At 35.5% G+C, this 23,011-nt stretch overlaps 2 protein-coding genes across 3 annotated transcripts; both read right to left on the reverse strand.

Annotated features, from left to right (window-relative positions):
- Positions 1 to 1,531: 1,531 nt before the first annotated feature.
- Positions 1,532 to 2,584, reverse strand: LOC114469376 (forkhead box protein D5-like). Its single transcript, XM_028456873.1, has one exon. The coding sequence runs from the start codon at positions 2,552 to 2,554 to the stop codon at positions 1,601 to 1,603; it is 954 nt and encodes a 317-aa protein (XP_028312674.1). The 5' UTR covers positions 2,555 to 2,584; the 3' UTR covers positions 1,532 to 1,600.
- Positions 2,585 to 2,714: 130 nt separating this feature from the next.
- On the reverse strand, positions 2,715 to 22,958 carry cbwd (COBW domain containing). 2 transcript variants are annotated; one of them, XR_003674769.1, is made up of 17 exons: positions 22,831 to 22,958; positions 22,422 to 22,548; positions 21,530 to 21,616; positions 21,200 to 21,296; positions 20,642 to 20,733; positions 16,771 to 16,830; positions 16,287 to 16,324; positions 14,884 to 14,930; positions 13,350 to 13,436; positions 12,225 to 12,269; positions 11,643 to 11,699; positions 8,222 to 8,273; positions 5,113 to 5,181; positions 4,978 to 5,043; positions 4,769 to 4,895; positions 3,941 to 4,111; positions 2,715 to 2,851 (listed from the first exon to the last, which is right to left on the reverse strand). XR_003674769.1 is itself a non-coding variant. In XM_028456871.1 (16 exons), the coding sequence occupies exons 2-16, from the start codon at positions 22,516 to 22,518 to the stop codon at positions 4,041 to 4,043; spliced, it is 1,092 nt and encodes a 363-aa protein (XP_028312672.1). In that variant the 5' UTR covers positions 22,519 to 22,548; positions 22,831 to 22,958; the 3' UTR covers positions 3,785 to 4,040. The 2 variants fall into 2 exon arrangements, 1 of the variants encoding a protein (XP_028312672.1); XM_028456871.1 differs by lacking the exon at positions 2,715 to 2,851 and having other exon boundaries at positions 3,785 to 4,111.
- Between the last annotated feature and the right edge of the window lie 53 nt (positions 22,959 to 23,011).

Consider the following 23,011-nt stretch of genomic DNA (forward strand, 5'->3'; position numbering starts at 1 on the left):
CTATTTACACTGAGCTTTGTGTTATTTATTTATATATTTATGTTGTTGTTATTCAGAGGACTGCATCACTCTGCTTTATTAGATAAACACTACCACCTGCAGGATAAAAAGAGGAACTACATGCGCATGTGCAAGGCTGTCAAATATTAATAAAATGATCAAATATGTTAAATTGCATCAGAAACGTTTAGCAACAAAAAAAAAATGCAATTAAAATTGCATTAGAAAAGAATAGTTTGTATCGAAATGTTTTCTAAACAACGATTTTGGTCATATTAATTATTGGCAACTATCTTTGATAAGGGATACATGATAAATAAAGATAGTATGAAATAAAGAATTAAATGCAGGATAATATCAATAAATGAATAAATAAAGCTGAAAGAAAATAAGGCAAAGGAGAAATTGATGTTGCATTTGCAACGCTGTCAAATAATTCAAAAAATAAAGTTAATGATAAAATATTTTCAATTGTAACAGAATTATTCTAACAAAAAACCAAAAAAAAATAACTGAGAAAATAATAGTTTCTATCGAAATATTTGATAAACAACAACTTTTGTAACATTAACGACTGGCAAATAATTTTGAGAATAATATAAAATAAATAAAGGATGATGTTTTTATATTTTGGACACATTTAATCATTAAAATATTGTGTGGAAATACGTAACTATTCACACCGACTTAATTCATTTATTCAGCGGACTGCATCGCTGATTTATTGGTTATACACTGCCACCTGTAGATTAAAAGAGGAACTGAAGGCGCATGTGCAACGCTGTCAAATATAAATTAATGAATTAAACTAAATGATTAAAAAAAATGTTCATTTGCATTATAAATTAAAAACACACCAGAAATAATAGTTTCTATCGAAGTATTTGACAAACACATTTTTAACACAAATTATTTGCTTTTTTTTAATTTTTTTTTTTTTTTTTTTTTTTTTTTTGACATTTTGGACACATTTAATCATTAAAATATTGATAATATATTTGATGGCAGCAAGACTCTGTGTAGGCAGACCCCAAGGTCTGCAATTTAAATGGGGTCACCTGAAATGTCTATTAATTGATAAAGAAAAAAATATATATTGATGAATGTTTAACGGAATTTTTTAATTATTCTTTTTCAAATTAAAACAACTCAACCTTTAAACAACTATTCTATTCTTTCACTTTCTGACACAACTTGTTTCTAATCCTGGCTATTTTGCAATTTTAACACAGGATAATAAACATTATCAAAAACTAATTCAAGAAAAAAAGAAAAAGTTTTTGGTATCAAAATTGGGTCACGATCCAAAGGTTGGGAACCATTGGTATAAGAAGTTACATTTCTGATCAATGTTGACTGAACTAAACAATTGTTGTTCTTTGTAATTTAGACACTGAGTCTCTCCATTATCACAGTTCAATCCTTTATTTTGACATATATATAAAAAAACACATTAATCAACAAGATTATTCCCGAAGTGACAGTTTTAAATATATTAACAATTAACTTTGTACATTTTTACAGGGTTTTGAATGTCAACGCTCATAAATATCACGAACATTTCTATTGAATAGAACAGAGTCAAATGTATTCTAAGGTTTCAGCATTGCTGATAGGAGAGTCTGAGCCGCTGATTTATTAATGGAGCAGAGTTTAAACCTGGAGGACAGAACGTGTTTGTGGGCTGAAGGAGACCCGGGGCCAAACAGGCACTGGGGCCCGGAACCAGGGGCCCGTATCCGAAGTGTGGGTTCCTCACACGGGTTGGTCTGCTCATGATGCTGTCGATGCTGAACGAGCACTTCTCCTGTGCCTGGGGGCCAGGTTTGATGGGCTCAGCGCGCTCTGTTACGCACAGCTGTGCCATGAGCTCCGCGCTCCCGCTGCGCGCTCCGGTAATACTCAGAGGTCGGAACGAGGCTACGGGCACAAGCACGCCGTCCTGGAGCTGCATGTACGGCACGTGACTCTGCACGCTGTACGGTTGGGCGCACCTCATGTTGGAAAACAACACCAGTCCATCTTTTCCATACTCGGAGTGGCTTCGTTTGAATCGTTTCCTCCTGCGCAGGAAGCTTCCGTTATCAAACATGTCCTCCGAGGCCGGGTCCAGGGACCAGTAGTTCCCTTTGCCCGGGTTCCCAGGCTCCCTCGGGATCTTGATGAAGCAGTCATTGAGGGAAAGGTTGTGTCTGATGGAGTTCTGCCACGCGGGGAACTTGTCTCTGTAGTAGGAGAACTTCTTGATGATGAAGTCACAGATGCCGCTGAGGGTCAGCTTCTTCTGGGGGCTCTGCAGGATTGCCATGGTGATGAGGGCGATGTAAGAGTACGGAGGCTTGATGGTGGAGGTGGAGCTGGAGCTGCTCGGGGCTTTCCTCTTAGACGCGCGTTCACTGTTCTCACTTTCTCCAGAAGAGTCCGCCTCAGAGGAGTCACAATCCGCTCCGGATTCAGTGGAGCATCCGTCCTGGAACAACCTCTGATGGACCATCCCGAGCTCATCCTGGACCAACTCACGCTGAGAAGCTTCACACTCACCGGGGAGGATCATTTTTACACGGAAAAACAGGACAGAACACTCATAAACCAATAGATGGGCTGTGCGTAAAAAGCGCGATCATGCGTAAAAGCGCAGCCAGGAAGTCAGGAAAACGTGATACAGCCAGGGCAGGAGTGAGTGAGGAGCTTTTATACCTGCTGTGAGCTTTCTGCTCCGGACGGAGGGCAGTCCCAGTAACCCCCGTGGACCTATCAGTGTCGCCCTCACAGCGGGGAACCTCAGCACGGGGAAGGGAAACGGGCGGGTGGAGCTGGAGTGCACGGGCCTCTTTACGCACTGTAACTGTAGCTGAGGGTTAAACATGCATTTTAATCTCATTAAATAGAAAATAAGTAAATCACGTGACTTCCTTAAAGAAAACGTTTGAATAGTGACATTTTTGTTGTTTTTTGATTGTCGTTTTGTTAATTTTGGTATAATTTAGTACATGTTTCTCTCGTTTGTGTAGTTTTGTTTTTGTGTTATTTCTCCATCATTTTGTATACTTGGTGTTGTATATTTTCCTTTCATTTTATGCTTTTATTGTCGTTTTGTGTGTTCATTTTGTTGTTTTATGTTTTTGGTGTCATTTCGTATATTTTCCTCTTATTTTGTATTGTTTCGTTGCCATTTTGTGTTTCTGGTACTAGTTTATGTAGTTGTTTTTGTGGTTGTTGTACTTTAGTATATTTTTCTCTCATCGGGGGCCAACAGTGGCCTTAACGAGGCCATAAGCATCAGAATCAAAGAAGGAAATGAGCTGCGTAAAGTGCGCGCGCTTTGTGGACGTGCACAGCGTGTTTTTACGACCCGTGCTAAACAATGTGAATTGCAAATGAGCAATGGTGGGAAAACTCCACCTGATTCCTCACCTGACCGGGACTACTGTGTGTGTTTGGGGGGGGGGCTTCCACATGACAAAAGGTAAAATAAAAATAATAAAATAAATAAAAACAATAATAGGTATAATACAAATAAGGCACGTGACGTCCTGCATTAGTTAAAATAATATTAAAGGGTGATGTTTAAATTAAAAACTCTTCCCCTGTTTCTCGCGCTCTTTTGTTTTGTGTTTCCTAACAACAACAAAAGGTAATTGTCCTGAGGCCTTACTCTGAATATCACAGTGAATTTAACACTTTAACACAAAAGCACTTTGTCATGGAACAGCTCGGAGCGTTGAGCAGAAAAAAAATAATAAAATCAAAGTTTATAAATGATTAAACACATTTTAAACAAATGTTACAGAAGCAGATTTTATTTTTAAATAAAGTATAGGTTTTCTTTCAACTTTAAACTGAAATAGTGGAAATGTTTGAGGAGGAGTCACTCATTCAGGGAAGTTGAGCGTTCCCAGTGTAGCTTTTGACTTCTTTATAAAACAATTTAACTGTTCACTTCTCTGATGATGAATCCTCACACAGGAACTGAATCCATCTGAGACCATTGGAGGATCAGTCCTTCATAAACGTGTTGAGCTTTTATTGTGAAGGAGATGTTAAGTCTGAGCGTTCGTCATCACGGAGGAAATAAATTTTTCCATTAAAATGTCCTTGTCCAGGTTTCTTCCTATAAATTAGAGGAAAGAAAACTTAGATAATAATATATAACCTAATAATAATGACAATAATGACCCAAACAATATTGATGTAAAATTTGTTTTTATAAAACTACGACAAAAAAAACAAAATTACTCAAAAAAAATACAAAAGTAGACAAAAGGAAAATAAAATTACACAAAACGACAACAACAACAAAACCCCACAAAAATGACAAATTGATAACAAAATATACTAAATTACTCAAAGATGACTACAAAAATTCAAACAAATATGTAAAACAACAATAAAAATACACAGAAATGAATAAAAAAATCACAGAGGCAACACATTTACACAAAATTACTCTAAAACTGCATAAAAGTACAGGAAAATATACAAAACGACAACAAAAACCCCACAGGAATGACAACAAAAATACACAAAATGACTCATACCACAGAGAATTAGGCAAATATTCTTCAAGATGATAACAAAAATACACACAAATACATAAAACAACAACAATAACACATTGAAATTATTTCAAAAACAAAAAAGCAACAAAAATACACAAAATGACTCCAAAAACATAGAAGACGACAAAACTTTACAAAAATACTGAAAAATACACAAAATGACATATAAAATAAGTTTGAATCAAAATAATGCAGATGTGCATCCTCACCGATGAAGACGAGTCTGTTGAGTCGTGGGTTTCCATCCCACATCTGTGGCGTCTCGTTCAGCTCGTACAGCTCATGGACGCCCTGCAGCATCACCTGGTTAGCTTTACCTGCTAAAGCTACGATGCCCTGCAGAAAAACACAAGTCACCGCTAACACGTTAGCCTACGTTAGCTCACCTGTGACTGCTAACAGTGACACGTGTCTACACCTTTAAACGGATGACGGTCATGGGTCGGCCTTCTTTATTACACATGAGTTTTTCCCACAGTAGATCCTGAAACAGAAATATGTGGTGGATGAGCTGGAAATGAAGCAAAAAGAAGCTGGAGAACATCTGGATTACCTGGATGAAGACGTTCAAGGCATCTTCTGACACATCTCCAGTCACATTGAACGTCACAGTTAAAATACTCTGTTGATCACACATTAAACATTATGATTAAATATATTTAAATCAATATAGAAAAACCTTCATTACGTCAGAATTTCAATCATTAGCACATTGTTTTTATTTTGTCTTTAGAGCAGATGTTGGAAACTAGCTGCGGACCCCAAAAATAAACACACAGCATTAGAAACACAAAAAAGAAAACTGCAAAAAATACACAAAATGTCTCCAAAAAACAGAAGATAACTCCAAAAATACACAAAACAATAACAACAAAAAACACAGAAATGACACCAAAAACACAAATGACAACAAAAACACACAAAATTACTCCTGCCACACAAAGAACAAAAGTACAGGGGGGGAAGGACAAGAAACATACAGAAACTACTCCGAGATGACTACAAAAATACAGATAAATATGTGAAATAAAAACAAAAATAAATAGAAATTACTCCAAAAAAAACTAAACTGCTAAAAAATACAAGAAAATATACTAAACAACAACCAAAATATACAAAATGACTTAAAAGGGAAAACAAAATATACCAAATTACTACAAGATGACTACTGAGAGACAGAAATGTGTGTAAAATGACAAGAAAAACACACAGAAATGACTGTAAAAATATAGAAAACTACAAAACTGCACAAAAATACACAAAATCACTCATAGCACCAAAATATATGGGAAAGTTTTTTTTTTTACAAAAGCTAATCAACCAAATTAAAGTGATTACATACATTAACAGTGTGTCACTGCAACTTTTAACACGTGACCAATTTAGCATACATTTATATTCTGTTTTATTAAGACTAAATAAGCTGTAAACCACAAACTGGATGCTGGCTGATTACTGAGTCACTAGAAGTGTGAACAGTGACGACATCGACTGCTTCCCTCTTCATCTACACACAAATCCATGACAAAAGCACTAATCCTGATTAGAAAAGTGGATAAAATCTTTCATTTGTTTTATTTATGACACACACACACACACACAGTTGCCTGTCTTCTGTGGAGGGGGTGGTTGTGTTTGAGTGTGAGGGTCACACACTTCCTTGTCATTTGGTATAACAACAGAAAAACACTACATTCATTTACATGAAAAGAGCAACAAAGATGTGGGCAGTGTGTTTGTGGGGGTGTTAGAATGAGAGAAGGGGGGTGGGGGGGTCCTGAGCTGCATGTGGGAAGCTGAACCCGAGAGAAAACAGAAAACAATGCCATTATTTACCCACAAATAAAATCCCACCTCTCCTCATCCTGTGGTAAAAGTTTAAACTTTACGGGAATAATGAGGAAAAAACTGAAAAGTTCAGCAGGACTCAGACTCATCACTGCAAACAGTTCAGTGGAAGTTAAACTATTATATATTATAATAATATTTACCACATTTAAATGTTTTTTTCTCCGTCAATGCAGCGTAACAATCCCCCCACAGTGGATTCTCAACCTTGGGGTCAGGACCCTATTTTCTAAACAATTTGAGCCCATGTTTGCTTATTTTTACCACTACACTTCACTTTCTGCCACTACACTAAACTTTCTATATTTTAACCTATTTTCATCACTTTTTCTTGCCATATTTTTGCTCCTTTTAATGCATTTTTGTTACATTACTCCCATTTCTGACACTTCTACATCACATTTCAATGCCTTTTCTGCACATTTCTTCCACTTTCAAGACATGTTCAGCACTTATAAACCCTTTCCACTACTTTTATCACCTAATGAATGTCACATATGTTGACACATTATTGTCACTTTTAATCTCTTTTCACCATATTTCATGCCTTTTTTTTTTGCTAATTTAACCACATTCACCATATCATGTCCACTATTTGCCAGTTTAAACTAATTGTTCCAATATTGACACTTTGAACCCTTTTTACTACTTTTCCTATCTGTTTTTGTCCACTAATTTGTAACTTTGAACCAATTTCTGTGTTTTTTCAAATCAAATTTCATCACCTTTTCCATCATTTTTGGTCACTTTTAACCCATTATATTTCTGATTAAAACCAGGATTTCCAACTTTAAGATGACTATAATAATAATAATAATAATAATAATAATAATAATAATAATAATAATAATAGTAATATTACTAAACGTTCCTGGATAACAGTGGATATTATTCAGATGAATAAATAAATGTGGTTATCACAGATTCATAGAACAATGGACCATCATTTTACTGACTTTATGGATGGACCCCAAAAATCTCTCCCTTTTATTCCCCCTTATAGATGGTCCTGTCTCTGGAACCTTTATTTTGGGGGTCGTGGGGCTGAAAAGGTTGAGAACCACTGCTCTAAACAAAGCTTACATCCACCTGCTAATGGAGGTCAAATCTCTTCCCATCGTCGTCCTTTATGGCTCCTGGATTCAGGACAAACAGCTCTAACACCGTTACAAACAGTTAACACTGCTCCTCCGTCTAGTCGACACCCGTCAGCCCGAGTCGGGAAGGTTACGCGCCTGTTTGTAACGTAGCAGGAAAACATCAAACACCGCCACTGGATCTCGACACTAAAAGCAGAAGCTGTAGGAGGGAGTTTTCACCATCGTGTCACAGCCCCGGGGGGTCAACAGGGGCTCAGTTTGATTGAAAAACTGTAGGAAACGATGGCCACAGTAACATGATGTTTTTTTAGATCGGAATCAATTATTCTGAATTTAAAAAATTGTAATGAAAGTCTTCTGTTTTGTGTTTACATGGAAATAGTCATTCCAAATTGAGGTTTAAATAGAAAAACACATTTATTCGCCTTTATTTAATTGCGCTTTAGGTCAAAATCGAGGAATTATTCCATTCGGAATTAAATCACAATAAACCAGCCACTTACTTTGGATTTAAATTTATTTCGGAATGGCCGTTTTTATTCAGAATTTGAAAATCATAGAAAAATCATTTTTAATCTTTTGTAAAGAGGATTTTATTTGTATTCTGAGTTAAAAGGGGAATTAGCTCTCATGTAAACTGATGTAGCAGAATAAGACTCTGATAAACAATAACGAGTGACATTATGTTTACGGTGTAGAGAACACAAACGATACCTTGTCAAGGTGTGGCCTCGCTGGTTGGTCAAGTTGGAGTTTCTCAGCAAGACTTTAAAAAAGAAAAAAGAGAGAGAGAGAGAAACACATGAAATGATTGATTAGTTTTAATCTCTTTACAAATATCTGCACAAAACTATTTCAACACAACTTTTCTTTGGGATGGAACTCAGATTTTACGTTTCAAAATTTCCCAAGTTCTGTTCCAAGGTTTATCATTTGCATGTATGTTTTTGTTTCATGATCTTTGCCTGTTTGAATGACTTTATTGGCTATTAAACTTTATGAAATTGTACAAAATTATCAGTGGAATTAAACATCAGTCCATTTGTTACGTTTTCTTTTTTTAATAATAACAATTTTTTTGTATTTCAACATTCAAACCAACAAACAATAACAAGTACAAGTATGGATCAAATTAAAATAAGTTTTAAATAAAATTATAGTTCACAGTTTGTCATTTGTGTAGTTTTTATGTGCATAAGTCCATGCTACAGTAATGTCAGCGTTCCATTTGTTACATTTTCTAGACGTTCAGTCACTGTTTTTCTGGTGATAAATTGTGTGTAAATGTGTCATAATGGGGTCTGATTGATTTTGATTTTAAATATTTTAAATAAAGAGGAGAGAGAGAGAAATAAAAGAAATGGGTCAGATTTTTTGTTTTTGTTTCAGAATGTCTGTCTTCACATACATAAATAATATTAAATTGTACATTTATAATCTGTATAATTAATTTATGATGGTGGGAAACGACACTAATTTTAAGAAATATTTTGTATTTTCCAATCAAATTTCTTGTTAAATTCCTGTCCTTAAAATGCAATAAAAAACATGGATTTTAATTGTTTTCAGAGGAAAAAAAGTGGATTTTTCTCTTAGTAAATAACCCCGTATGTCGTCTCTGTTCCTAATGACACGACTTTAAATGGACTTGTAAAGACTTTAGAAAAAGGCAATTAAATCTCACAGGACACCCACCACCAACAGCCCCCACCCTTCCCTCCCCACCAAACAAACTCCGGCCCTTTCTACTTCTACCCTGACCTCACACGGGGGTAAATGTTGTGTCCAGCTGCTTGAGCCGCATGCACTGTTAGTACCACACAGGCAGCTCGGCCACTGGGGGGGGGGACTTCAAACAGCCAGCGTAGGACCAGGAGGAGGACGAGGAGTGAAGGGACAAGGCGGTGGACACACACACAGCCCTAATCCTCTGCAGCTGGGCCACGGACACCGACTGAGGGCGTTTAAGCTCCAACAGTTCATTCACATGAAGGAGTGAAAACAGACAGAAAGAATCCAATGCTAGAGACAATATGACGGCCATGCTGTGGTGTAACACAGGGATCACTCAATAATAGAGTCTGCTAATTAAACAGCAGCAACAACGCTATCAAAGAGCAACGGATACAACAAAAGCTCCATGAAAGGGTTAAAAGAAACTTTTAACTAGCACTTAATAAAGCCGGTAATCTAAAGCAGTGGTTCCCAAACGGTGTGCCATGAGGCAAGTCTAGGTATGCCGTTGGAATTTTGTGCCAACCATACATTATTATTTAAGGCCAGATAAAATCCACGTAAACGGAATCGCAGACGGAATCACGGAATCAACCAATGAAAACAGAATCCACTGCTGAACGCAGAATGAAACGCTGTCACCGTGTGGCAAGGAACGTTTTTTTATGGGGAAATGTTTTCGGCGACCACTCATAAGGTGCACCGCCCGCCCCCCTCCCGTCCTGGCTGCATTAAACACCGCCTAAACCACACGAAACACCGTCTAAACTGCTAAAAAACTACGCAAATCATCACTGACTCCTAAATCAGAGCCGACCAGTGCCCGCTTAACTTTGCTGTGTCTGTGAAACTCCGTCCGTTTCTCGTCAAGCGCTGCGGCGCTCCGTGAAAACATGAGTCAGCTTTAATCAGTTTCACCTGCTCAGAGCTTTTAAACAACAGAAGATCTGTGGATAAAGCTGTTCTGTTGTTGTGGACGAGACCAAATAATTATGCACATTTACAGATATTGTACATGATATGAGTGATAACATGTTAAAAAGGCTATTTTGCACAATAGTTGTGCCTTCAGATTTTTACTTTACCTTTGTAAAGTAAAACATTTCTGATCGATGGGCAATATTATCGGCCATTAATGGTCACGTTTAAATGAGAGCTTTAATTCCCTTTTAATTCAGAATAAAAGTGAAATCCTCTTTAAAATGACCTACTCAGCACTTAATTCCAAATTAAACTTAATTTCAAATTAGGTGGCTGGATTATTTCGATTTGAATTCTGGATGAAATAATTCCACGATCTTGTAAACACTTAATTGCGCTTTAAATTAATTCCAGTCGTTCTGCGCATGCTCGTCCTGTCGAGATGACGCGTTAGTGGCAAAATAATCCAAGATGGCCGCCCGGACTCGAGCTGAGGCTATTTATTTAATAAAGCCTTAGAAGAGTTTTAGTTTAATAATTTAACTCAGGATAATTCATTTCGAATGAAAAAAAACATCATGTAACCATGGCCAATATCAATGAAATGTAATATCAACTTCGGTGTCAATTTTTCCACAGATATGGAAAAACAAATATGTGCTGATGTTTGAGACAAAATAATTAAAACAAATATGGCACTTCTTACATTAAATAAGTTAAATAAATATTCATATTTTGCACATATGATGTTGATTTTAAAGACGCTGCTACGGAAGTGTTTTAATGGTAGTAAATGTTAATGTTTCCTATCACTATTTTGCACAGATTACATATTTATAATCCTGTTATTTAGACTGCATCATTATTCATACAAATTCTGTTTTATTGCACTTATAACTTCATCATAACTCCTGTTAAGCTATTTGCTTATTTTGGTACAATTGTCTATTGCACAATGTCCCTGTTAAATAAACAGTAAAATTAAATGTAATTAATACATCCAGTCAGGCATCACAAAAAAAAACAACCTTAACTAGATGTTTCCATGGAGATACATATTAAAATAATAAAATTAGTTTAGAAGGAAAGGGACTGTGTATGTATCGGTTAATATTGGAAATTATAGTGTTTGACAATATCAAACATCTCGACTAAAATGTTCCTGACAGTTCATATCATGGGTGTAGTGAGTGGTAAAGTGTATTTTCAACAAAGATTATAATTCAAGATGTTTACTAAAAATGGGAAAAAAATCGATTTACAAAATATTGAAATTTGTGCCAATATTAAATAAAGATATTTTGCTTCAGAATCAATTTGTTTAAATGTATTTATTTGTTTATTTATACCATATCTGCATACGTGCTCATAGGTTAATACTATATATTATGTAATGTACATAAATGTCAGAGCAGCATTTTTTTCCACCTATTTATGACATTTATTTGTTGTATTTCTGCAAAGAAAAGGTAAAACTCACTTCACTCCGTTCTTACTGTCGAAGGAATGCAGGTCCAGCACTTCAGCGAGATCCACCCTTTGAAAACAAGACCACAACGTGTCACTTTTTGCCCACTTTAAACCGAAACAAACAAACGACAGGGAGAAAATTGAGCATAAACGTAAACAAACATGAGAGAAAGTGCCACGTAATGACTGAGAGCAGAAGTTTAACTAATGTTGTTTCCATTAAACCTTCACAGTCATAAGTCTTTCATCTGCTAACCCCAGTCTGAACTCTGCGGGGGGGGGGGCACAGCACAAGCCAAACACACTGCTCGTGTTAGCCACATGCTAGCTGCCTAAATAACAGCAGACGGACATTCACACGTGCGGTAAAATGGCGGAGGTCAAAGGGTAAAGACTTGGAGGTAACTGAGCTCCACTGAAGCTCTGATGTTTACTCAGGGCGCAGCAGTTTGGCTTTGCTAACGTGCGCTTCACCCTTGATGTGCTTCATCTTTGATACAAAGATCTGAGGCGTTACGTGCACACAGCAGGAAACGTGCCACAGAGAAGCGCCATAACCTCACAGGACGATTTTTTGTTTGGGGAATATTACCTTGATCTTTGCGTCTCCACAATCTTCACGAGACCGTTGATTGACCTGAAGAGGAAAAAAACAAAGTTTGCTGAAAACACAAATCAAATAACAGAAAAATACGCAAAAACACAGAAAATGACTCAAAGAATAAACAAAACAAGAGAGAAAAAAAAGAAAATTACATTTAAAACAAACTAAATTACTAAAAAACAAAAAATGACTCCAAAAACAGACAAAATGAGAACACACAAAAGGAAACACACAAAATGTCAAGAAAAACAGACTTTATGACAACAAAATCACAAAAAAATTACTCCAAAAATAAACAAAATGAGAAAAAAAAAACACAAAATGACTCCATAAACAGACAAAATAGAAAAAACAACACAAAACGAGGAAAGAAAAGACACAAAACAAACAAAAAACCAACACAAAGTGGCAACAAAAACCTACTAAATAACTCCAAAAATAGACAAAATGAGAAAAAACACAAAATGACTCCAAAAACAAAAAAAAATGAGGCCAAAAACAGAAAGCGGGAAAAAGGAAACACACAAAATGACAAAAGTAGACAAAATGAGAAAAAAACACAAAAAAGGACAATTAAAACCAACAAAATGACAGAAAAATACTCAAAACGACAAAACAAAAACAATAGCAATATTTCATATTTCATTTCAACAGACAAAATGAGACAATACAAAAATAAAAAATAAAAAACCCAAAATTAAAACGTACTACATGTCACAAAAATACACAAAATAGCAACAAATCACATAAAATTACTCTAAAAAATAAAAAAAATTGAGAAAAAACACAAAACTAAATAAAAACACACAAAATGACTAAAGAAAAAACTAAAACTGAGACAAAATGAGTAAAAAAAAGCACTTAACGACAAAAAATACACAAAAAAAACCTCCAAAAACGGACAAAATGAGAAAAACAACACAAAACAAGAAAAGAAAACATACAAAGCGACAACAAAAACATACGAAATAACTCCAAAAATGTCAAAATGTGAAATAAAGCACACAAGAGGACAACAAAACAAGAATATTTATATATAATAATTGTGTTGCGACTGGTCATTATTCTTTAATAATAAACATGGCCCATGTCTTTATACTGTGGAGTTCTGACCTGACCGTGTCTCTGACGTGGCTGAGCTCCTCAACGCTCACCAGGTCCGTCTTGTTGATGATGGTCAGGTCAGCCACAGCGATCTGTCTGAGGAGACATTTAAACTCAACCCTGAAACATGTGTGTTTAATAAAAAAAAAAGCCACTTCAAACACTGCTGCTGCTGCTGTTTCCTGCATTAACCCCCAGCAAAGAAAACACAATCTCTCATTTCCAAATCAATGGACTGGTCTTAATGGGAGGCAGTGGGAGATCAGGCCATTCTTCTCCAGCAGCACCGGGTTGCACCTTAGTTCAGTTTGAAGGTGAAACAAAAGGTCGTACGACTGTCCTTTGGTCATAAACGTATTTGTTCAACAACGTCACCAAACGGCTGCAGCAGGAGAACAAACTGAGGTCAACAACACGTGCACGTTTTACAACGACTTTGTTTTTAGGTCTTTACGTGACAGGAACACGTGTTGGTAGTTTGGAGTCTCTAAATGTGTATATTTTTAATTATCCTCCATGTTATCCATCCTGAGTTAACTAAATAAACTGTTGTGTCCCGTAATCTGTTTTAGTACAAATCTTGCAATTATGAAACCAAAAATGCACTGTCAGGCTAGCCAATGGTGACAAGACAAAATCCCAACCCCGTATTATGAAAAATGAATCAAACCCAGACTCTAAAACTAAAACTACATCTCCTGTTCAGGATTAGACTGGAGCTAATCCCAGATTTTCCGGGAAAATGGATGAAAAATATGAAATTCACTTCCTGAAACGAAAATGGCAAAATTGCTGTTTTTGAAATTATTTCTATCATTTTTATTTTTTTAAACATGATTAAGCGGTAATTACAGAATATAGCCTCACGTGTAAGTTTTGGGAAAATATTACAAATTCACACACAGTTACACATGTCCATTCTCGCGCAAAATCTGAAATATTTTGCCGCGATGCGACAGAGTTCATCTTCTGAAACGGAAATATCTATATGACACAAACTAAAACCATAAATATGAAAATTAAAAACACACATTTATAACAAACATTTTATTACAATGAAGAGGGTTAGGGCTAGCCATTTAATACATAAATAATAAATTGATTCATTAACAAATAATAAATAAATAAATAAATACTGGGATTTTTTCCCCACTTTTCCTTTAATAACAGTGGGATTTAATAATTAATACCTTAATAAACAAATAAGTACATTATAAATAATTAATAAATGAATAAAGAGTGGGAATTTCCCTCCCCCCCAATTTTCCTCTAATAAAGGATGAGATTTCAATCATTAATAAACAAACACATATAAAAATACATTCTGGGACATTGTTCCAACTTTAATTATATTAATTAATAAACAAATTCATACTGTATATAAATAAACAAAATTATAAATAAATAAATACTGGGATTTCCCCCCACTTTTCCTCTAATAAAGGGTGGGATTTTGTCATGGATTCACATCAAATATAACCTCCCCTACCTTTGAAATTCAATCTATTTATGTATAAAAATGTAACTCAATGGTTTAGAATACCTGGCTGCTTCATTGACGAGGCCGTCTGCTTTTTCCTCAGCGAGTTGCTGTGAAAAAACAAAAGAATAATTTAAACACATCATCCCCAACGTAGCTTTAAAAGACCTTTAAAACATCCCAGATGTTCCCATTCCATGTTAAAACTAAAAAGATGCTCATAGGATGTTTCAGGAGTGGCATTCATGAGACGTGACACTTCAGGAGATTATATTTTTTATCAAATTAAATCAAATCTAACTAAACTCTATGACATGAATCATAACCACTGACATCTTTCTGCTTTTATTCCCCATTCTGTCAAAGTGAAAGGATTTTTTCAGCGTGTGTGGCAGATAATTTCGCCACGACTGAGATTTGACGTTAGTCTGAAGAGAGGCGGGGCCACATAAGTGGCACTCCCATTACTACGGCCACTTGTTATCAATCACTCCATCAGAGTGAGTGAGAATGTGTCACATCACCGAGTGCAGCACCTTCAGATTACAGCCTATTATCAAGGTGTCACTACAGAAAAACCCTCACTTTGGCTTCTACAAAATAACAAAACTAAAACTATTCACAAGAAAAATAGAATTGTTCATGTGAAAGACATCTTACTGTTTAACTAGGCAAGACCTGGAAAATAGGTACTTGCCAATTTGAAAAAATTGGCAAGAATAACAACCTGTATCTGGATTTGTTGACAAGTTTGTTCTTTTACTGATGAAATTGAAAGTGATAATGCAGGAAAAACATAAGCCTGACCTTGACCTTCAATATGACCTTGAGCAAAGGTCAAGGTCACACATTAAAAGGAAATGTTGTTCAATGGTACCAGTCCGAGCACTGTATCTCAATTTGGGGCCAAGGTATAGGGGAAAAAGTTATTTTTTTTCTAGTGACATCATGAACTTTGAACCCTACAGATCATTTTACTGGTTGTACAGCTTTGGTCCAAGAAAATAAAATACTCCACTTGAGATGAGCTTTCAATAAATGTAAGCATCAAACTTGTACAATAAATATTTGCAGAGATATGGAAAATTTTGTTTTTTGACATTTGACGCGACCTTGATCTTAACATTTTGGCCTTGACATTGACCCTATGAGATGACATACGTGTCATTAGTGCTGCATTAATAGTCTTGGAGAACAAAGGATTTGGCAATTTTCAATTGCCAAATACAATTATATAATAAAATACAATGTTTAGTGATCTGGAAATTAATATTGTTAATATATTTCATCAAAATGTGAATGTTTATGGGTAAATATTTAAGCATCCCATATCATCCTTGAGTTAATAAAATCATTTTTATTATTTTAAAATAAATAATCTATTAATTTATATTATTTACAAGCCGATTTTCTTCCACATAAACATATTAGCATTGCTAAAGTACAAGAACTTAAAGAACTCCTACCTGTAGTCCATATTTGGCATCAATCACAGTGACAATACCTAGGTAGGAAACATTGAAGAGGATTATAGGCCCCGCCACAATAAGAGCATTTTCAGCCACGGCACACAATGAAAGACATACAAACAACATTGATTTCAAGCACAAACAAACTACTAGAGAGGATACATGAGCTGTGAACATTCAGCATGTTTAAATGTTTTTTACTGACAACAGAAAATTTAATTAAATGAATTTATTATTCATGAGAACCATAAAACCACATTTCTAACAAGTTTGATATTTGAATAACACTAATAAATATTGTATAAATGTTTTTAAATTAAAATAAATTAAACAACAGAACCACAAGACAGCTTTTCCATATAAAGCTGTCTTCTAGAGTATGTTTGAATACAAAACCTTCTGATGTAGGGGAAAAAAGTTTGATTAAAGTCACCCAGACTAGAAAAAGACATAACAGATGGTGCATTTACTAATGTCTTACCGTCCAAATAAATATCACTGCCGAGCTCAGCATCAACCCAGAACATGGAGGCCACAGCGCCTGAAAACAGAGTTTTAAAAGATGTTGTGTAGCTTTTTTTTTAAATTTCTGAATAGATAAAAAGCAAAAGCACTGGTAAGCGAGAATACAAAGTTTTTTTTTTTTTATTTGCAAAGAGCACAAAAAACCCCAAACTGTCATGATTTTTCTGTATTCATTGAAGTGTTTTTGTGTATTATTATATATATTGCTGAGCTTTATTGATCAAATAAAACCAATATCAGTTGCTTTCAATTGTTTATGTCCTGCAGGAACATTTGCTTTGGTTCCATTTTCCTGTGAACACGTTGAGCACAAACCCTCTGTTGCACACACGCAGCCAGAATTCCATTTCATAGTACGCACAGATCCCACACTGTCATATACTAACAAACTCAAACACGGAATTCACAGGTCTCTTAAACAAGTATATCTTCACATAGCACTTCCTGTTATATAAATCCCTTAACTGCCAAAACCAGCAGGATGCTTTTATTGTGAAACATATAGACATGCTGCTACATCCTGTGGCTGAATTAGCATAGCTGAATAGCAGCCCGGATAGCAGCACTGAACTAACACTAACTGCTTTGAATTCCTGCTCAATCATAAACCGTCTTAACACTACATTATAAGTGTATAAAGGAACATGCTTTATCAAAACATGACGCATCTCAAACTAACATGCTGAGTCAGGTGTGCCGAGGGTCGTAAACTAGCATACATGTATCATTAACGAACGGATGATACCGCGAGCACGCAGGCTCTGACATTCATTCATACTAGTACAGTGCCCGTTGGAAGTACAGTATGTATTCATATAGTGGGAGGAGCTTAAGTAGAGTTGTCAATTATGGCCAAATGAGTATGTGTTTGAAGGTTGGATGTACAAAGAGGTGTTCATACTCTGTAGTGTTATAAAGGGGTTTATTTGCGGGTGCGAAAGAAAATAGTGTGTGTGATTTCTCTGGTTTAATTCTATGGGACATGTGCATGATACATTAGTAAATAAAGTTTGCATCAATGTGATAAAAGACATAAATCCGTAGAAATAAAACTATTTATTTAGCATTTAATATTTCTTAGTGCAGGAGTGACGCACACGCACACGCACACGCACACACACACAAACACACAAACAAGAGACGCTGTCCAAGCCGGTAGACTCGGGAAGAAGTTGGCGCTCAGCCACTTTGCTCGAATCGATCGACATTTTTGCCGTTCTGAACCAAGCTGCAGCTATGTAGCATGTATGAGCTATGTCTGTCCCTGAACACTAGAGATGTTTGAGGCTCAAACAGGCACACAGACAGACAGACAGACAGACATTCCTTGCTTTTATAGATAGATTAACTAACCAAACTACATCAACATAAGTAAATATTAACAATATGACAAACTATGCAAGCGAATATGAATACTCACATCTTCATTTACGCACAGATATCTTCTGATTCAGTCATCACTGCACAACTGAGACCCACTGATCAGCTCATCGACCACTTTCTGCATCACACCCATTCAGAATATCAGAATGATCACATACGCAGGCTCATCTCTCGCATTATCAGACATACAGTAGATAACAGAGACCTCCATAAACAACACTACTTCATTAACTCTAACTTTGGGCCCTTTTCTACAACCTCTGTCACCAGGTTCAACACCCTCACCCTGGACAGCTGCCAGAGCATGAATCAGCCGTGTCCACAGCAGATCAAAAAAAATAAATAAAATAAAATATCAACAAGAAACGATTCTAATCAATTCCATAATTCAAAGTACATTTTTACTCAATGAAAAAATAGAGATCAGTTAGGGTTTACAGCAGAGGATGGTAACAGCCCCCTCCCCTCCCCAAAAACTATTTAAAAAAACAACCCTTTCATTTTTTTTTTCCTTACACCTTCAAAAAAATTGAACGCACAGTGCGTACAGGATTACGGCTGGTACGCACACACACACGGTCTTCACATATTCATGCCGTCCAGCAGGAATAAGAAAGCAATATAAATATTTGAAAGCTGTGTAATGAAAACAGGTTTTTTTGACACCACTCGTCGGACCCTCTCCCTAAACGGAAGGAGCTGACCCCACCCCCCGCCCCATTCCACCCGAGGGAAATCATTGTGATTGGCACCACTGCCTCAACCAATGACAGAGCTGTCCATGCCTATAACGGACCAATGACGTGGAAGAGCAGAGAGGAGTTAGAGTGAGTGGTTTCTGTTTGTGAATCAGAGTGTGTCCCATGTGATGACAGCTGTCACTTAGTGACACACACACACACACACACACACACACACACACACACACACACACACACACACACACACACACACACACACACACACACACACACACACACACACACACACACACGCACACACACGCACACGCACGCACACGCACACACACGCACACACACGCACACACACACACACGACTCACATAGTTTCCACTGATTCTAAATGTTCCCGTCACAGCAGCATGAGAGCAGCTTTCCTATGTTTCAAAACTTTAGTTTTTGATTTAAACATTCAGGTTAAAGACAAACCTGGAGAAAAATCTCAAATATGTACAGTACATTAAAAACTGAATTAAATTAACAAATGAGACACTGGGAGGGGGTCGCCACATGCTTTCAAGAATGAAAAAAACTTTTTTTTAAACAATTTGAGCCAATTTTTGCTTATTTTTACCCTTTTTCTGCGACTAAACCAAACTTACCATATTTTAACTTATTTTAACTTATTATTTTACTTTTTCTTGCCATATTTTTGCTCCTTTTAATGAATTTATGCTACATTAGTCCCATTTCTGACACTTCTACATCACATTTCAATGTCTTTTCTGCACATTTCTTTCCATTTTCTAGACATGTTCAGCACTTATAAACCCTTTTCACCACTTTTCCACCTAATATCACATATGTTGACCCATTGTTGTCACTTTTAACCTCATTTCATGCTTTTTTTGGCCAATTTAATCACATTCACAATTTTCATGCCCATTATTTGTCAATTTAAACTAATTGTTACGACTAATTGCTCCAATACTGCCTCACTGAACACTTTTTACCACTTTTTTCTGTCAATTTTTGCTTATTTTCCCCTTTTTCTGCAACTACACCAAACTTGCCATATTTTAATACATTTTCATCACCTTTTGCTGCCATATTTTTGCTCCTTTTAATGCATTTTTGCTACATTACTCCCATTTCTGCTACTTCTTTATCAAATTTCAATGACTTTTCTGCACATTTTTTTCACTTTCAAGACATGTTCAACACTTATAAACCATTTCCACCACTTTTTCCATCTAATGTCACATATGTTGACCCATTATTGTCACTTTTAACCTCTTTTAACCATATTTCATGCTTATTTTTTGCCAGTTTTAAACTAAAATGCAGTTCGACACAATATCTAGGTGTCACCTTACATACAACTGGGTTTTAAAAAATTATCAATCGATATAAATGGATTTTTCTTTCAATGGTAAAATATTCATCTTAAAATCGATCATTTAATAAGTGTCTTCTAACACGTATCATGCAGCGCTGTGGCTCAATTCTTAAAGTAAATAGTAATACTTTTAATATTACACTACGTTAAAGTGACTTTCTAATATTTAAAGCATTAGTTCTCTAGAATTTCTAGAAGTTAAACTGGATTTGGGACTGAAATTAATGAATCAAATATTTTATTAATCTGCAAATCTGAGTCGATTCGAAGCTGTAATTGGTATTAAACAGTCATATATATCTATATCTATAATATAGATATAGATATACACATTATCCAGTCAGACATTGGTTCTAAGTCCTTACCTGGGTCAGCGAGGCCGGTCGTTTCCAGGAGAATATAGTCAAACTTTCCTTTCTTCTCCATCAGGTTTTCAATGGCTTTGAGGCCATTATCTCTAAAAACAACCCAGAAAAATAGATTAAATGTGAGCGTTTTATTCTGTTTATAAGCCATATTTTTGTTTTAGCTGGTCTTGTCCAGTTATTAAAAGCCTGATCATTTTAGTCTGAACTCCAGGATCAGTCAGTGCAGACTCTGATATAAAATCAAATAATGAAAAAAGTTTTGTTTCCGTAACAGTGGTTGAGATTTTAATCTTTCCTTCTTGGTTTTGTTCTAAAAAAACACACAAACTTAGCAACATTTCTAGATTTTGTTTTGTCCATTTTATATATTTAAGGTACATTCTTTTCCAATCTTTTATGTTTTTCTTTTTGTTCAGAATGAATTAATGAAAACAACTGGAATCTACAAACTCAATATTAGATCTGTGAAATAAACAATATTTTAATTGCCTTCTTTGTTGATACTGTATTTACGGCACACATCAAAGAAGGGAAACATTAAGTTGCTGCACATACTTGACAGAGCAGCAGAGGCAGCCGTTCCTCAGCTCCAGCCACTCCTCGTACAGTTCCCCAGCCTGACTCACAGCCAGGGATTTCTCCAACGCGCTGCCTGAGTGAAAAGGATGAAGATCTGGTTATGTGGAAAATTTTAAATACATTTCTTTAAGAAAATATATTCAATATTTCATAATGAATAACTTCTGAAATTTGCACAAAAGTGTAAATAACTATAACCTTCTGGTGTTTTTGTGTCCCTCTACTTCCCTCTAGTGTAAAGTTGTGGAATTACAGATGAACACTTATTTTATCTGTTGCATTCCGTGAAGGAAATTATTTGCTCACCTTCTCCAAACTCGTTTAGAATCACTGCGATCCGTTTGTTGTGTTGTTCAGTTAAAATGTAGTTCAGCAGTGTCGTTTTCCCAGCACCTAAAACACAAAAACAAACCTTGTACCTGCGTCTTCTTTATTGTGCTGGTCAAAATTATCCAGTTCAAACAAGAAAACTGTAAAAGCCATTGTTCTCGTCAGGTTTTTATTACATTGTAAATCAAATGTAAATTCTTACTCAACTCCTAATGACTAAGTACAACGGTGTATTAGGGCCACATTAAAATAAAAGAAATCTGGGCACTACGAGATTAAAATCGTAATATTTTGAGAATAAAATTGTAATTTTATGATATTAAAGTCGTAATATTTCGAGAATTAAGTCGTAATATTTCGATATTAAAGTAGTAATTTTTTTAGATTTAAGTCGCAATTTTATGAGATTAAAGTCGTAATATTTTGAGAATAAAGTTGTTTTATTTTCATAAAATTACGACTTTATTCTCTAAATATTGCAACTTTAATCTTGAAATATTACAACTTTAATATCGAAATATTATGACTTTATTCTCAAAATATTACATCTTTAATTTTGAAATTATAGGACTTGAATCTCGAAATATTATAACTTTAATCTCATAAAATTACGACGTCATTCTCGAAATATTACAACTTTAATCTCGTAGTGCCCAGAATTTTATTTCATTTTAATGTGAAGTAAGTAAGAGGGAGATTTCAATCATTTTATTGTGGATTTCAAATGCTGTTAAATGTCTTTAATGTTTTTATAGTTGGTGTTTAAACACCAACAATACGTTTGTGTGTGTGTGTGTGTGTGTGTGTGTGTGTGTGTGTGTGTGTGTGTGTGTGTGTGTGTGTGTGTGTGTAGTGGACATTTCATTACCTAGGTATCCTGTGATTATTGTAACTGGTATTTGTTTCTCATCAGAATCAGGCTGAGGTTCAATGGGAACCAACTCTGGGCAGTCATCGTCTTCCATAACAAAGCAGTTTCACAAGTTTCACAGAATCTGTTGGAAAAAGCAGAAAAAAACAAAAACCCACTTTACGTTTCTTTGGATTATTACATTTTTAATAGGATTACAGAAATGTTAATACATAGGAAAGCATGATGAACACCGACGTTCAGCATTTGAACAGCCAAATAAATACTAGAAAATTTAATGAAATACTCTATTCCCACGTTTTATCTAAATGCCAACAACGAAAACAAAATGCTGAGCAAAACATTTACGATTCAACAAGATACACTTTTACCAATATTGACTTGTTTCTTCTAATAGTTTACTCACCTTATTGAAAGCACCACGGCTGTTTGTTAATAAATTAATGTTTAATAGAGAATAAAATGGTTTAGTTTGTTTAAAGAGCGTATTTCACATGTCAATAATCCACCTCTTTCCGGTTCTGCCGCTTAGTGTCACACCATTAAAACTCCGGCTTCACAACAAAGTGTTCCGCTTTGTTCAACTT

Source organism: Gouania willdenowi, chromosome 9 (assembly GCF_900634775.1).
Source record: "Gouania willdenowi chromosome 9, fGouWil2.1, whole genome shotgun sequence".
Classification (NCBI taxonomy): Eukaryota; Metazoa; Chordata; class Actinopteri; order Blenniiformes; family Gobiesocidae; genus Gouania; species Gouania willdenowi.